Here is a 16480-nt window from a genome sequence, read left to right as displayed (position 1 = left end):
ACTCCTAACGATTTAACATGATCAACTCCCAAAATAGATCAGTACCATCTTAAGACATGTCTGATCCAACGATACTAAAAACTTTGACTTTTCTCTGCACCGTATATGCATGGCGCCAAAGTCAGCTGTATCACCAAACAAGACAAAGTTGTTGAAACCTGATCATACATTGTCCAATTTGCACCAAATTACTCATACATGACAAGAGTCGCATCCTAAACACACCTACATCTCAATATTGACTCACAGCGATAGCACCCCCTGCTGGCAAACATTAAATTACAGCCCCGCCCCCAGGATTGACATAAAATTCTGAAAACCGGAAAACAGGCATGTAACTCATCAAGACATACAAAAAAGCCTCTTGGAGCAAAATGCTAAAAGTCAACAGGAAGTTGGCTGTTTTGAATTTTATTTTATTATCGATTTACAACTTTTAAATGTGTTTAAAATCTCTGTGAGAAGTAGGGGATGAGAACGGGTTACGGCGGTTCAGAAAAAATTGAAAATCCCAGTCTCTGGGGTTTCAGAAACATGGCAAGGTTTTATTCTGCCTAATGGGTTTTTTTTTTTTCGCTTCTCAATACCTTGACTTCCCTTCTATCTGTGGCATCACCCCTAAGCCAATTGGTTCCTACTGAAGACATAAAATCTTTACAAACAGCTTCAAAATATATAGTTCCATGTTTAAAAAAGCTCAGTAATTACCTAAAGAAGCTAGTCACTGTTGTTTCTATAAGTGTTAAACAGGAGGAATTTGTGTATTTATTGGGGACTATTTTCAGCGGCGGATCAATCCACATTTTGTGTGTATGTTTGTGGTAATTAAAAAACAGTGTATAGCCCTATTTGGACGGGATTAGTTTAATGTCGGGACGTGGGGTAAAATAGTCTTACCTCAGGACGTCTGTAGTGCAAATGGCCAATCGCCCTGTGCACCATGTGCGTGCTACGTAGCTTCTTGATTTCACAAAACTAACATTAAATTAAAGGAGCGAATACATTTTTCTAAGTGTAAAGTGCTTCTCCAAGCACCTCCATGTGGAAACTGGGGGTGGAACAGTGGTTAGAGCAGAGGCTGAAGGTCCTTGAAGTAGCGGCCGCGGGTTTCACTCCAACCTGCGGCCCTTTGCTGCATGTCTCCCCCTCTCTCTCTCACCCCATTTCATAGCTGTCCTATCCAATAAAGGCTTGAAAACCTGCCTAAAAATAATCTTTAAAAAAACAATGTGGAAATGTATTGACGGGATATGACGGAATATCTACAAATGTTTTACAGAAGGTCCTATTCAGACAGGATTAGTTTTATCTGAGATATTATTTCCAGACCGTTTTACAGAAGGTGAAAATCTCTGTTGTTTTCGCTGACATTCTCCGGAATAATTGCCGACATGGCGTACTCGGACAGGACCAAAACCCATGGTAAAAATGACCCCGCGTCCCCACATCAAACTAATCCCATCCAATTAGGGCTTTTAATAGCTCTATTGTTGGCTTTGGTCTTTTTTTTTGTTGACAAAAAGAAAAATACAGAGAATCACGAGAGTTATCCTTAAATAATGAACAAATCATGACTGTTATTTAGGTGCATGTCACACTCCTTCTGTTTGTTGCCACTTAAACCAAATCACCGTTTTGAACACTTGTTCATTAATAACCAAAAAGTCAACATTGTTTCCCCCCCAAAAAACAACTGTACAGGTGTATCCGCTGAAGCCAAACAGGTACAGCCTGGACTCGGATTGTAGGAGATGAGGTCACACGACGACGTCACAGTTTTTAAGACGGTGACTGACAAGACTCAGATCAAACTTAATAAAAACCTGTCTTATTTGAAGTGGCTGCTGCTCACTACGCCTCCACATCTGATGCTGTTGCGGGCCCTCGTGCTGAGTGGGTGTTTAATGTGGCTGCAGAGAAACTGTTGTGTGATGCTTTAATGTGGAGACCATGTTTGTCCTCAACAAGAGATTAGTTTTGGTTTGTGCCTTTTTTATTATTATTTATATTTCACTGAACAGCTCCGCCTGCAGATGCTGTACTGAGCCTCGACAGTGTGTTTAAAAATGTTCCAGAGGATCTACAATGCCAAGTGTTGACTGTCATGAGAGTCTTGAATTTATGACAGATCAATAACTCCGCTGGACGAGTTCAGGTTCAGGGTGGTTTGTTTCGTAAAACTTGAAACTTGAAAAGTGTAAGAGTCACTTCACACAAATCACAGAAACATTTTCTCCAATGCCTTGTGGTTATTAGGATGGGACATTAAAGAAATATAAGATTTATACAATAGAGATTGTAATATTCTCCCAAAATTTTAGTCGTATATCATTAAAAAAAAAAAGTTGAAAAAGTCAACATATATAATGGACTGAGAATGAAGTGAAGACTACGGTTTCAGTATTTTGAGAGTAATGTAATCTATTGAGAATAAAGTTAATTGTTTCTCGAAAGGCTTACTGCTTAAATAATTAATGTTTCCACAAAGTTGACAGTTTTTGAAATACGCAGTGTTGGAAAAAGGATTCAGATTTTTTGCTTAAGTTAACGTAGCAATAGTACAGTGGAAAATATTTAAAGTAAAAGTCCTGCATTCTAACTCTTAAGCACATAAGTATTAAATATTAGCAATACAAGTAAAAGTGTTCATTATGGCTCATTTTAGAATAAAATATTTTACTAGTTTATAGTTGTTGCATCACTGTAATAATTGTTCACTTTAATGTTGCAGTTTTAATTACTTCATATACGAATGTGTAGCTTAACTTTTAATAATGCATCATCATTTATTAGTTGATTTATATTTTGGATTAATATAAATCTACAAAGCAACTCATGTCAACCAAAAAGTGATTTTTGCCTCCAAAATGTAGTGAAGTAAAAAGTAAATACCATATACAGTTGTGTAAACCTTTTAATCATTTGCAAAACATTGATAATTATTGTATTTGGGTTGTATAGGCTATGTTATCAATATTATAAATATGAATAATACTTTTAAAATAAAAGCAAAATCTATATTTTTTTAAATAAAATAAATATGACATATGTTTTGTATTATGTATGTTAGGAGAATTGATGAATGCTTATGTGTAATTTAATATTTGTGTATATTCACTGGAATCAAATATCTTTTATTTTTATATTCATTTATTTTCTATTCTGTCAGATTCAGTCCTCTATACAATCAGCACTTAATTTTTTCTTTTGTTTTCAAATACATTTTACAACTTTATTTGCAAGTTCATACACACATCATGTAACAAACAATATAGAACAGTTCAGCATTATAAGGTAAATATATATTTATATATGTATATTATATTACATGCACATTATGACAACATGACAACTTCAGAAGAAAGGGCACTGAAATATACAATAAGAAAGGAAAAAGGAAGTAAAAGATAAAGTAAATGAATACTAAATTAAAAGGTAGGCTTTGTAATCACCTCAAATCTTGTAGTATATCACCGGTATAAATATTTTTCTTTCTTTTTATTAATCCGCCCTCCATTCATGTGATACTCCTGTCAACTGAGGCATAAAGAAAGAAAGAAATAGGACCTCCTACCTCATTAACATCTGGACACAGAAAGAAAGGATGTAAAGCATGTATTTACTTTTATTTGTGTAAACATAAACATGTATTTATTATATTGAGACTCAAGTCATGTTTAGTCCTCCCTACTGCAGTGTAAGGCCTGTGAGACAGAGCTCAGGGCATAGAGACCACAGCGGTTTGTTTAGCCGCTGATCTGCGCATGCGTGCTTCACTCTTGACGTTTATAGTTTATATGTGTTTTGTTTTAATGTGAGTGGGTCAGAACCACACACTGGTCAGAACCTGGTCACAGCACCGAGGGTTGTCCGGACACCTGAACACCAGAGTCCGCTTTGGAAACGTGATTTAAGGACTTCAGTCGGAGCAGGAGGATGAATGTCGCCGAGTAACGTGAGTGTAATTAAGTTAACTGACTTTAAGGTTCACATGATGTTATTTCCTGTCTAACAGCGGCGGGTCACACGGTAAACGGTAAAAACGGTCATTACAATAGGACGATATTGGTCGTTTAAGGTTATTTGTGTGCAGCCAAAGTTAGCTAGCTAGCTGCTAACATAATGTTTGTGATTTAGCTCATGTGAAAGGATCCCTGTGTATAAAGCTTAGTGTTACCGTATGTTTGGGGTGGACGGTAGGTGTGTATGTCGGTGTCTGATGTATTCTCGAGTAGTTCATTATATTGTGCTAAACGTGTAAACTTTATTTGCTAAAAAAGCTTAAAATGACAGTTTTTTGAACCGAGTTTGGTGTGTGTGTGTGTGTGTGTGTGAGAAACAGCTCATTTTATCACTATTTAGCTATTTATTTAATCTTTTTTCTAATTTATAATTGGTTTATATGTACATCGTATGTGAAATGTACATTGGCTTTTGTGCCGTGTTTGTAATTTTGTGTTTTTTAAGTCTTACATTTTATTTTGTGTTTATTGTTTTTTTGAATCTTTTTTAAACATTTTTTTAAGTGAAGCACTTTGACTTTGTCCGTAAAAGGCGCTATATCAAATAAATGTATTATTATTATTACTATTATTGTTATTATTAGGAAAAGCCTAAATTGACAGATGTTTTGATGGAGTTTGGGTGTGTGAGAATAACAGCGCAGCAGCTATTTTTACAGAACTTTCTGTTTCACTTCCTCACTTCGGACATGGGGACTCATCTTCTCTAAAACACTGAAACACGTTAATGTTTTTATCAAGGAAAGGCAAGTTTATCTGTAATAACTGCCTGGGGTGATTAAGAAATTGTGTAATTTAAAGCTATTTCATTTCTTTTTCTTTCTTTTTTTATTTAAATAGTCAGCAGTTGACTGATACTGAACATGCAGTACGATTTAGCTATTTTAGTTTTCTGCATTTTGTCAGTGTTCCTTCAGAATTGTCTGTATAATATAAAATCATGTTACATAATCTTAAATAAAGTTTAGCTTAAAAATTCACTTTATCGGCCGCCATTTTAGTAATCTGCGAACCTTTCCAAGCAACACAGATGTTGATGGCTGTTGTGTACTGCTTGTGTGTATATCACTGTTTGTGTACAGGACAGTTGAACCAGCAGAGCACACACACACACTCAGGGAGGAGATGTGGTGGTTCCAGCAGGGTCTGTGCTTCCTGCCTGCAGCGCTGGTCATCTGGACGGCGGCGTCCTTCGTCTTTGCTTACATCACAGCGGTGGTGCTGAGACATGTGGATCCTTTGTTGCCTTACATCAGGTCTGAGTCTGGACACACACACACACACACACACACACACACACACTAAAACATACACACCTACTCAGGAGTTCCTGTGTGTAGAATTGATTTGTTCCAAATGCCTTTTTAAAATGAGCAAATTATTAATAAAAAATGTTTTTTCTCAAAGTAGGGCTGCACCTTATTATTTTAATTCTGTAAATCTGAAGTTATTTATCTATTTTACCAAAACCTTTTTCCCTGTTTAACTAATCTAAAACTATGAACTTTGTTGTGTGTTGCAGTGACACAGGAACGATGGCACCAGAGAGATGTGTGTTCGGCATCATGCTGGATGTGTCAGCCTTTTTAGGTAAAACACACACACACATACACACTCCTTAACATCTAAGGACAAAGTTATTCAATTATTTAAGCGATCGATATATATTAAAGTGAATTAAATAGTAATGCCTTGAATTCCTAATCAATAAATCAAGATGAAATATTAACATTTTATACATATTATTTATCAATAGTTAAGTTTTTAAAATAAACAAAACTGATATCACACAGTTCACCTCTATGCCACGAGTGGGCGCCACAGCATTGCAATTGTATTAAAACCAGTCAAACCACGGTGGCCCTGAAGTGCAAATCACAGAGGCAAATAGAAAAACGCAAGAGCAAATCATAAAACAAAACGCCAAATAAGAAAACAAAATGTAAAATAAAAAACAAAACGCCAAATAATCAGCTTCTACATGAGCCAGCATAAGTGTTCCAGTCAAAAAAACTGATGGTGTGGTTAGTACTCTTGCTGTAAAGCAGCCGAAACACACCAGCTAACGAGCTAATGTTATTGTTATCCTGCATTAGCAGTTAGCATCGGATTTGATCAAACCTAGGAGTTAATCTGCAACGTCAGTTCACTAATGTTATTATCCGAAAGTGTAGTTACAGAGCGTTCGTTTGTGATTATGTTTGCACAGTTAATGTATTTATAATTTACGGTTGTAAGGACTGTTATTGCCTGGGCCCAGACAGCCCACAGACAGTTAAAACGGAGCTATCAGGCACGTAACGTTAACAGCGATGGTGGTGTGTTAACGTCAGTTTATACGGTTTATGGAGAGAGATCGGTAACGTTAATGTAGGGACAGATGTTTGAGATCTGTGAGTGTTGTAGATTCAGAGCAAAAACATGTACATTTACTCTGACATCTAGCATGAACTGTGAACTGCACATGTTCTTTAGTAAACAGATATGTTCACTCCACTTACATGATGTAACCTTAGTGTAAATAACACCACTGAGTATGGAGCCTAACCATTAATGCAGTATCTGATCTTAACTGCATCCACTGTTTTTATACAGTAAGACACTTTGTGATTAATTTTGTAGATTGCCACCCAAATGAGATCATTCATAATCTAAATTCCTCCTCTTTCTGGAAACTGTCTCCTGATGACGGCAGACGTGAAGATAAAGGCCGAGCAGACGACCTGCATCTTAGCTGTGTAATGATAGTGCCTGGTTATAGGGACACAATATCTACAGTTAATGAGAGAAACATCTCAAAGGTAGATATAGGTAATGACGATCTCATACTTAAAGAATAGTACAGAAAATAACACAGATTCAGTTTTAAAATGGTCTTAAATTTACTGTTTTATTTAATGGATTACCTTTTTTTAATGCTACTATTCATTTAGTTGTATTTGAAAGGTTCAAAAAAGTAAAGTCAACCTTACATATGAAACATGAGGTATGGTACAAAACCAATGAGTTCTGGGTTTTAAAACTGCTGAACACTCAGCATCAGTATTTATGTTGGTCTAGAAAATGTGATAAATCTAAAATAAATGAGTTCTCTCTCAGTCAGACTCTCTGTCTGTGCTCGTTCTCCTGCGGTTCATTACAACCCCATAAATGTAGTGTGAAGTTCTATAATGTAAGTTACGTTAGAGAGAAGCAGGGTTGTACTGAAGAACAAAACTATTCACATCTAGATGAGGGGAGACGTGCCGTCCTTACAGAGCTGCATGGACCAAGACAGCTACTCGGCTATCTGCTGTGGCAGGTACTTGAGCAAAGGCTGCGTTTAACACGCAGCTGGTGTTTTTCCTGAAGTACTTCCCACATAGTCCGATATACTCATCCTGATGTTTAGGTTGGTTGACAACATATCATCTGTCACCTTGTACGGATGCCCTGCATCAAAAATAATTCCTCATAATAGCGAAAGTATCTTCGGAAATAGGCTCTTGTCTGGGTTCCTGTTAAAAGACAGTTTGTCCTATCAGGAGGGTCCATCCTCTGATTAGAGAGGCCTACCTTTTCCTGTAGAATATTGTGTTTTATGATTTGTTGAAGTGCTTTCCTACCACATCTGCAAGACTCTTAAAAAACACAATTTTTGAAGTTTCCATAATTTTAACACATTTAGATTTGCATGTTGTGTATATAAAAGTCTCCATGGTCTCGCTCCACCACCGACTGAATTTATAAAGAAAAGGACTCTGGAAGGTCTGAGCACCACGGCTTGTGCTAGAGGAGACTGTGAGATCCCCCACAGGCGCACTGCATTTGGGAAGAATGTGTTGTCTGTTGTAGGGGGGGAAACCTGGAATAGTCTTCCCTCCACAATAAGGGAACGCCCCACATATTCCTCTTTCAAAGGTCAACTCAAAAAGTGGCTTAAATCAAATCAAAAGTGCGACCACTGACTCGTCTGTATCATATTGCACACAACGTTTTATTTCATTGATTTATTCTGTGTGGGTCTGGTGTCCTCCTGAGTATGTAATGCATTGTGTGGTGTGTCTTGTCTCTTCTATTTGTATATTATTTATTTATTTAGTAGTATTTGTATTTTTTCTATTTTTTTTAGCAGGGACTACGGATGCAAATTAGCATCTTTGCTATAATCCGGCACTTTTACAGTGATGTGTTGTTATCGTTGTTCATTAATGTGCATTGTCCCTAACAAATAAAGTATTGATTGATTGATTGATTGATTGATTTGGCTTTTTGTTTTCTTATTTTGTGTTTAGTTTTTTAATTTTGCGTTTTTGTTTATTTTATGTTTGGTTTTCTGTGTGTGTGCGCAGGTATGGCCACGGTGTACGTGCGTTACAAACAGGTGGAGGCTCTGACAGGTGAAGGCGAGCTCAAACTGAATAGACTGAACTGCTTCGGGCTCCTGCTCGGCTTCATCAGTTCCTTCGGGATGTGCGTGGTCGCCAACTTTCAGGTGAGCCTCGCCGGTCCTGGATCAGTTGACACCTGTACAGTGTGTGTGAAGTGTTGAACGTGTGTGTGTGTGTGTGTGTGTGCGTGTGTGTGTGTGTGTGTGTGTGTATGTGGCAGAAGACCACGCTGTTCTCCATGCACCTGGTGGGGGCGGTGTTGACCTTCGGGGTCGGGGCTCTTTACATCCTGGTTCAGACGCTGCTCTCGCTCTACATGCAGCCGCACGTCCACAGCAGGACCACCTACCTGGTCCGCCTAGGGGTCGGACTCTGGACCCTGGGCAGCATCATCAGCAGTATCCTTTAACAAGAGTCAATAAACACCAATTACCAATACGGCAGCTGATATAGTGATTTTTGAGCTAGAATTAAAAATAGACCTTTTCTATGTGGATTGTGCAAATAGGACTCTGTAAGGGTACCCAGAAGGCTGCTTCCCTAAACAAATAACTATTATTAAAGAATATTTAACATTATTATAAGGGCTGTCAATTGATTTAAATATTTAATCGCGATTAATCGCATGATTGTCCATAATTAACTGGGAATTAATTGCAAATTTATATGTTCTAAATCTACCTTGAAGGGATATTTTTCAAGTTTTTTAATACTTTTATCAACATGGGAGTGGACAAATATGCTGCTTTATGCAAATGTATGTTTATTATTATTACAATAATCCAAAACAATGAAAAATACATACATTTCAAATGTGCAGTCGTTGGATGAGATGCAAATTATTTCAAGCAGACCATCTCCCTCGACAAAAACCAAAGCCTTAGAGGTTCTTTAAAGTTGATGTTCTTTTATGCAAAGTAACTCGTTACAAAAAGCTAACTACTGCTAACAGGTGAACTGTATTGTGTTACATAAATGTTCTTCTGTACATTTATTTTCCACTACAACAAAACTAAAAAAAATAAAGTATATAAAGAAAAGTTTGGGTTATGTGAAGCTCAAAGAGTTTCTAGTGAAAAAGAGTATTGTTACTTTTTGAAAATACCAACCCGGATGTTACTGGAGAATGTAGTTAAACTTGTATTTCTCTGTGGACACGTTTACCAAATGCAAATATTGCATGTCGTAGGTTTCTCTGTGTTGAAACACACATCCTGTTGTGTTTAAGGCCGTGTGTTTGAGCTGTGATCTTTAACGGCGTCCTGTCAGTGTTCGTCTCATCCGTCATCATGTACAGCAGTCTGCCGGGAGTGGACGTAGCTCACAAACTGCACTGGACTCCTGGAGAGACGGTCAGTTTCTGCAGCATTAAAGCTGGCTTTCATCTTTCTTTGAATACTTGAGTTTCAAATACGGATTCTGAAAAAATTTTGACAAAGATAAACATGTTTTGTGTCTAAACACAAGCAGCTATACAAAAGCTTTTGTCTAAATAAAATAATTACACCTTTTGGATGGAGGTTAGGAAGTTTAGACAGCAATCTGGGGTGTCCTTTTGATGGGTTTGTTATGAACTTCATATACAGATGCACAGGCACCAACTGAAACTTTGGCTTTGGCTAGTAACGCAGCATTAATGTTTATGTTTGTCTCCTTCAGGGTTACACAGCTCACATCATCAGCACCGTGTCTGAATGGTCTCTGGCCTTCTCCTTCATCAGCTTCTTCCTCACCTACATCAGAGATTTTCAGGTATTTTCCCTCCACACAGCTGCAGTTAAAGGTCCATTTTGTTTGTCGCATTTACTGGGTTTAATGCAAGCCCCAACCACAGCGATTTCCAGGTTGATCCAATATGAAAGTGCAGTTCTGTGAGTGTAGCAGGTTTCATAATAGAGCAGTTTCTCATTGACTCCCATATTAAAAAGCCGTTTTCAGCATAATTAAACCTGTTTAAGGCCTGGGACAAAAGAACATCCTAGTCTGTATGTTTAGGTCATATCTCCATGACAACATTGAGGGGGCTGAATTCTTTTGTAGCAGGCTAGTTTTTATTTTATTGGAGGTTAAAGTTTATGAATAAATAGGGGCGTGGCTTCTTGAGTGACAGCTAGCCACTGGTCCTCACTTCTCCTCGGAGGTAAATATTAGCCAGATGTTCGTATCTTCCTTTCCACCAACGTCACATACATGCCCTTTTTTGGTCAGAGGAAATGAGGAGGAGTCAAAGTCTGACAAGACGGCGACTCCCGTAGACGAATATGATTTGATCAAGTTGAGAGAAGGGATTTCGACGTAGATGCTACGTCCATTTTTACACAGTCTATGGTTTGTTTGTTGTGTATGCTCGATTGCTTTCCCTCTCTACAATAAAAGGACAAAATATAGAACTAATCCTTTAAGGTCTAATTAAAGATCTGGGTTGACAAGCAGAGAACATTTCCTCACTCTTTATGTCCTTTTCTTTCTTTCTTTCTTTCTTTAATGAAGAAAATAAATTTGCGAGCAGAAGCGGATTTGCAGAGCAGCCACCTGTACGACACCTGGCCACACGGCAGCGGCGGCACAGCGTCGCATCACAAACAAGACGCCGCAGAGTCATCTCCACTGCTGGCGGGAGGAACGTGACCAGCTGCAGAGCATCCTCCTGCTTCCACAGCAGTTTTCACATTTTCTGAATAATGTTTTATAAAGGACTCTCTTAGCTCCGCTTTGGCGCTTCCTTCTTGTGACGCCCGTCCATTCAAATAGTTTGGGTTTTATGTCTCCAGGTTTGAATTTCTGCCTCCACCCCAATACGATGGAGGCTGCTTACAGTGTTTAAACGTAACAAACCTGGATTAATAAAACTAAATAACATCATTTTTTAAATAACATTCATTTTTTGTAATTTGGGTGAAATTACCCTTTTTAACCAAAATAAGAGGCACTTTTTTCCCTCGGAACTGCATCAGTTCCTTCTCAGGGACTTTGTCCACTTCAGAGCTGCACTTTATATCATTTATACTTGCTTTTAAATTTTAAAACTCCCTACTGTGTTTTACTTTGTTATAGATTATTTTATTTTATGTTTTTTATTTGAGGCATGTCAGTTAGATAAATCATCATCACACATTATCTTGGGTTACAATTCACATGTCCCACAGAATACATTGTCTTCATCATACTATTTGTGTCCTTTGACAGAACATGTTTCAACAGCAGGCTGTAGTCAGAGCTACTGTCTATCTCGAGACAGACAAACAGACAGTGTCCATATTAGTCCTGTCATGTATTTACTTTTAGTCATCTCTCTCTTCTGCAGCCTTCTCTGCGCTTAACTTCGCCATATCCTCCCGAGTTGTGGCTACATCCGCTCACATCCTGGCCACGTACTCGCGGATTTCAGAGATGTCAGAGCGCATTCCGTTGTCTGCCCTCACACTGGTCTGTTCAGCAGCAATCTTTCTCAGCTTCCGGTGTTGCATGAAGGCGAGCGTTCCCATTGTCATGAACATGAATATGTACACATCCCCCACATCCAGTGCCACAAGGCACACGACGCTCCACTTTTCCCATCCATCCAGGATGTATCCGGCGTGAAAGGTCCCCTCTGTGCATGCAGATTCACTAGAACCTGCACACCTTGTTGAGAACACTCGATGTCAAGCGCATCCAATGACCAGCTTAGCAGCTCCATCGTGGACCAGTTGATTCTCCGTAGTGTCTGGATTTACAGGACCCAGCTGACCTCTTCAGTATTGTCTGTGTGATCTCTCACTTTTTGGGTACAAGTGTTTTTTTGTTATGTCTCCCATCCTGTCTCAACACAGTGTCTGCTGACCCCTGCCTTTCACCTAGATCAGGGGTAGGCAATTCCGGTCCTGGAGAGCTACTGTCCTGCATGTTTTAGGTTTCTCTCTGCTCTAACACACCTGATTCTTATGATCTGCTCGTTATCAAGCAGCTGATGCTTTTCACAGTTTGATAATCATTAGACTCAGGTGTGTTAGGGTAGGGAGAAACCTAAAACATCCAGGACAGTGGCTCTCCAGGACCAGAATTGCCCACCCCTGGCCTATATCTCATATCCTGGGTCATTCTGTAAAGATTCAAAATTAAATTTACATACTTCTTTTTGAAGACACTCAGTTTTTACCTTGCTGCTTAGTTTATTCCACTGTCTGATCCTAGTTACTGACATAGTAAAGGATTTTAATGTAGTTCGTATCTTTCTCTGCCTGAAGATCATATTCCCTCTCAAGTTGTGTCCCTCACCTCTGTCTAAAAATAGCATTTGCAGGTTGTGGGGGAGGCTTTTGTTGGCAGCCTTGTACATCATCTGTACTGTGCGAAAGCTTATTAAATCATATAATTTGAGTATTTTCGATTTGATAAATGATTGATTTGTATGTGCCCTATAATTGGCGTAATGTACAATTCTCAAAGCCCTTTTTGGAGTATTAGCAGGGTGTGTGTGTTGCCTGTTGTGTCCCCACACCTCTACACTGTATTGTAGGTGTGCAGAGACTAGTGTGCAATACAGCAGATGAAGTGCTTTCTGATTTAGTAGTTTTTGTGTTTTCCAAATTATGGACACACTCCCGGACAGCTTACTTTCTAAGAGTCTCATGTATGGCTTCGAATTTAACATGTCATCGTTGGTCACTCCCAGCACCTTGTTCTCACTAACCCTTTGTATATTCACAACATTAACTTGAATGTTAATACTCTTGTTGCAGCTTTTTTTTCCCCCATACAGCGTGTATTTAGTTTTCTCTAGATTTAGTGATCGTTTTTTTTATATTAAACCACACATGAAGCTTGGAAATTTCATTATTGACTGTTTCCACTAATTGGTTCAAATCATCCCCAGAACAGAAAATATTAATTTGAGAATATTAGATACTTTGCATATGTCATTTATATATAGTGTAAACAGCTTTGGACCAAGAACTGACCCCTGTGGGACCCCGCAAACTATGTCCAAGCAAGTTGATGTATTATCACCCAATTTAACAAATTGAGATCTCTTGTTTAGGTAACCCTTCACCCATTCCAGTACTATACCTCTAATACCCTATGTCTCCAGTTTTTGAATCCAGTGCTTTGTAAACACAGCTTACTACTATATTTTTACCTTTCTTCACACAAATTTCAATTGTCACACATTCCGTTAAGTGCTCGACAGCTTTAGACATATGTTAAACCATCTCATACTTGATGTCATTGTCAATGAACAGGGCCACTCCTCCTCCACCTTTGTTTCTCCTGTTAACACAAACGAGTGTATATCTATCCAGGAAAAAATCTGTGCCTTTGTCTTCATTAATCCATGTTTCCAACACCGCGATGATTTTGAAGTGATGTATTGATGAATTAGAGACAGTTTCCCCACTATCTCAATGCTCTCGTTGTAGTGATCTTCTGTGTAGTACTGGCATTTCGCAGTCATGTTAAAGTAGAAGTGATTATCCGGGTCAATTCCTTCATTCTGGCCTGTTAAGGTGTGGTTCACATGTTGATATGTAATCAACTCCTCATTTTCATGATCAGCAATACCCTATATTACCCGATATTTCCATCATCTAAAAACCCTTGACCTTTGCTGTGCTGTAGTTATAGAATGTACATGAGCCATACCTTAATTGTTGAATTTTTCCAGCTCTTCCTCACTCCTGATTTGCATTATTTTAACTTCTTCTGGTGAGGATCCATTTGTTTTGACGTAGATTCTGCAGTTGGCTGTCCAGGTGCGTTGAATCTTGGTCCCTTTCTTCAGTTGCCGAGCATTTTTTCTGGCGATGTCAGTATTCTTTTTGGTAAGATTCTCGTTGCTGTAAATGTCCGAGCCTTTCAGCTTCCAGCCCTGCTTCAGCAGTGCAATCTTGTATTTTCTGTTGGTGAATCTCAGATTTGATATCCGATTCATCAGGCTCCCTCAGTTTACCCAGCAAAATATCATGTTTAATGGTGTCATATGCTTTTTTCAGATCTATAAAAATTCCAATTGAGTGTAGTTTTTGGTCGACAGCATCAGTAATGATTTCGGCAGACTCAGTTAAAGCTAGAGCAGTCCAGTGGTTTCTTCTGAATCCATACTGGCTGTCATAGCAGATTGTGTTTGTTGCGGAGGTTGTCTAGCCTATTGTTAAATAGTTCTCTAGAATATTTGACAGTTGTGGAAGTATTGAGACTATTCTGTAATTCGTAAATTCCTAAGCATCATCCTTCTTGAACAGTGGCACGACTTTGGCCACTTACATTTTGGTGGAAAATGTCCCAGCTGGAAATGACAGGTTGCAAATACTGTATATGTTAGAGGTGAAATGATTCCGTCTAAAACTTAAACTTAATTAACCTCATGTCAAGGTCATTGACATTGGATGTTTTTGCTACGCATTTGTTGACCAGGTGGTTAATCTCTATGCACAAGAAACATTGTGCGGGGATTTCTGCCTCCGTCCTTATCAAAGTGGTCCCAGTGTGATAAATCAGGAACAGTGGTGGCTGCTGGTCTTTCAAGGAGGGGAAGGTCATTTTTACGGCCTACATCATAAATGTGTTTGTTTATTTACTGTATATGTAAATTCTACCCTTTGCTCCTTTTCAAGAAAATGGTCTGTGACCTTGTTGTACCAACTAGGTGTCTTTTCAAGGGACTTGGCCAGTGTCCTCTCAATGGCCAGCACAGCTAGGCTGCTTAAACGGCCTTGGTCTATTGTGTTGCGGGTGTAAGACTTGAGCCACTTTAAACAGGAGAAGCTCCTCTCTACACCTGCAGATTTAGCTCCAACTGTTGCTACTAATGACAACAGTTTGTACAGCTGAGGCATTGCACTGTTCAACTCCATGTCTTTCAGGAACAGCAAGAAATCCCACAGCTTTCCCCTGTTGCCCTGCAAGTTCAGACCTTACTCTCCCTGAATCAAAGAACTGGCCATAACTTTTCAGGTCCCTCTGAAAAGCCTCCTCTGGGAACACTTGTCTCATCTCATCAAATTTCCCTGGATTGACTAATTCTAAGAAGCACATGCTTTCCAAACTTGCAAAACGCAGAGGTATCTGCTCTGACAGATTGTCAAGGATGGCCAGATTTCTGTAGCGCTCCTTGGGGATCCTGCAGTTGTGACAGGGTTCAGTTTGTGGGTCCGATGTGAGATCTGCTGCTTAGGCATAGACAGCCTGGAAAGCCCCATCTGACCTCTTCTCTTTGACATAAGCAAGAAGAGACTCAATTGTTTGCAGTGCAGAACACCCATAGATCTCTGCTGGACAATGTCAAACACCACATCAGTCTCAGAGAAGATTTGTTCATATGTGTACAACATGAACACACACTCAATCCTTTTCATTAGAAAGTCTTTGGCATAATGTAGTGTGTCATCATCTATGGTCTTATCTGCAATCATCTTCTCAAAAGTCTCCAGGAGGGCATCATAATTGTTTGCCACAGTGCTCACTATCCGTGATGTAAAATTCCATCGAGTAGGAGCATTTCTGGGCAACCTTGAGCAGCCTGCAGACTCAAGAAAAGATGTCCTTGGAGATGCAAAAAAGATGCAAAAAAAACATTCTGCACTCAGATAAGCATTTAGCCCCCTGAGACAGCACCAGATTCAGTCTGTGTGCATAGTAATGCACAAACATTGCACCGTCAAGACCATTAAGAGCTGAAGCCATGACAGCAGCCCCATCATAGGTTTGTGCCACAGGTTTCTCCCTGAAATCATAGCCCTGCATGTTCTCATTCAAGACTTCAAAAACAGACTGAACATCTCTTCCTCCAGAAACATCAAAAAATCCAATAAAGCCCAATTTTACGTGCATTATCCACATAGCAAACAATGACAGAGTTGGGCACAGCTCATCCACCTGCCATGCAAAAAAGGGAGCAGCCTGAATATCATCTTTGATCTCATCACAGGGGCTGATAGAGCAGTGATCAAGTCATGATGAGAGTGATGAATCATCCAACAAGGGGAATCACAGCGAGTTTACAGAAACATTTGCAGAATATGACTCTGTCCTGGCCACACAACTCCAGTCATCAGCTGTGGTTTCTGGGATGTCCCATTCAATGAATGAAAACACAATTGTTGATTTTAT

At 39.0% G+C, this 16480-nt stretch overlaps 1 protein-coding gene across 2 annotated transcripts; it reads left to right on the top strand.

Annotated features, from left to right (window-relative positions):
* The first annotated feature begins 3818 nt into the window (after positions 1–3818).
* dram2b (DNA-damage regulated autophagy modulator 2b) lies at positions 3819–12754 on the top strand. Of its 2 annotated transcripts, none has more exons than XM_083938506.1 (8): positions 3819–3955; positions 5105–5278; positions 5545–5612; positions 8354–8496; positions 8613–8790; positions 9662–9744; positions 10052–10144; positions 10883–12754. In XM_083938506.1, exons 2-8 carry the CDS (start codon positions 5148–5150, stop codon positions 11018–11020), a joined length of 834 nt encoding a protein of 277 aa, XP_083794632.1. In that variant the 5' UTR covers positions 3819–3955; positions 5105–5147; the 3' UTR covers positions 11021–12754. The 2 variants fall into 2 exon arrangements, with proteins under 2 accessions (XP_083794632.1, XP_083794633.1); XM_083938507.1 differs by having other exon boundaries at positions 3824–3955; positions 5110–5278.
* Positions 12755–16480: the final 3726 nt, after the last annotated feature.

The sequence above is a fragment of the Echiichthys vipera genome, assembly GCF_963691815.1.
Source record: "Echiichthys vipera genome assembly, chromosome: X".
In the NCBI taxonomy this organism is placed as follows: domain Eukaryota; kingdom Metazoa; phylum Chordata; class Actinopteri; order Perciformes; family Trachinidae; genus Echiichthys; species Echiichthys vipera.
This window is presented reverse-complemented; position numbering and strand designations above follow the sequence as displayed.

What these genes read in the sequence shown, in the direction of transcription:
- dram2b (XM_083938506.1), top strand. Translation starts at nt 5,148, where the DNA reads ATGTGGTGGTTCCAGCAGGGTCTGTGCTTCCTGCCTGCAGCGCTGGTC. An exon ending in CCTTTGTTGCCTTACATCAG is followed by an intron (nt 5,279 to 5,544) that starts GTCTGAGTCTGG and finishes TGTGTGTTGCAG; the next exon opens with TGACACAGGAACGATGGCAC. An exon ending in CCTGGGCAGCATCATCAGCA is followed by an intron (nt 8,791 to 9,661) that starts GTATCCTTTAAC and finishes GCGTCCTGTCAG; the next exon opens with TGTTCGTCTCATCCGTCATC.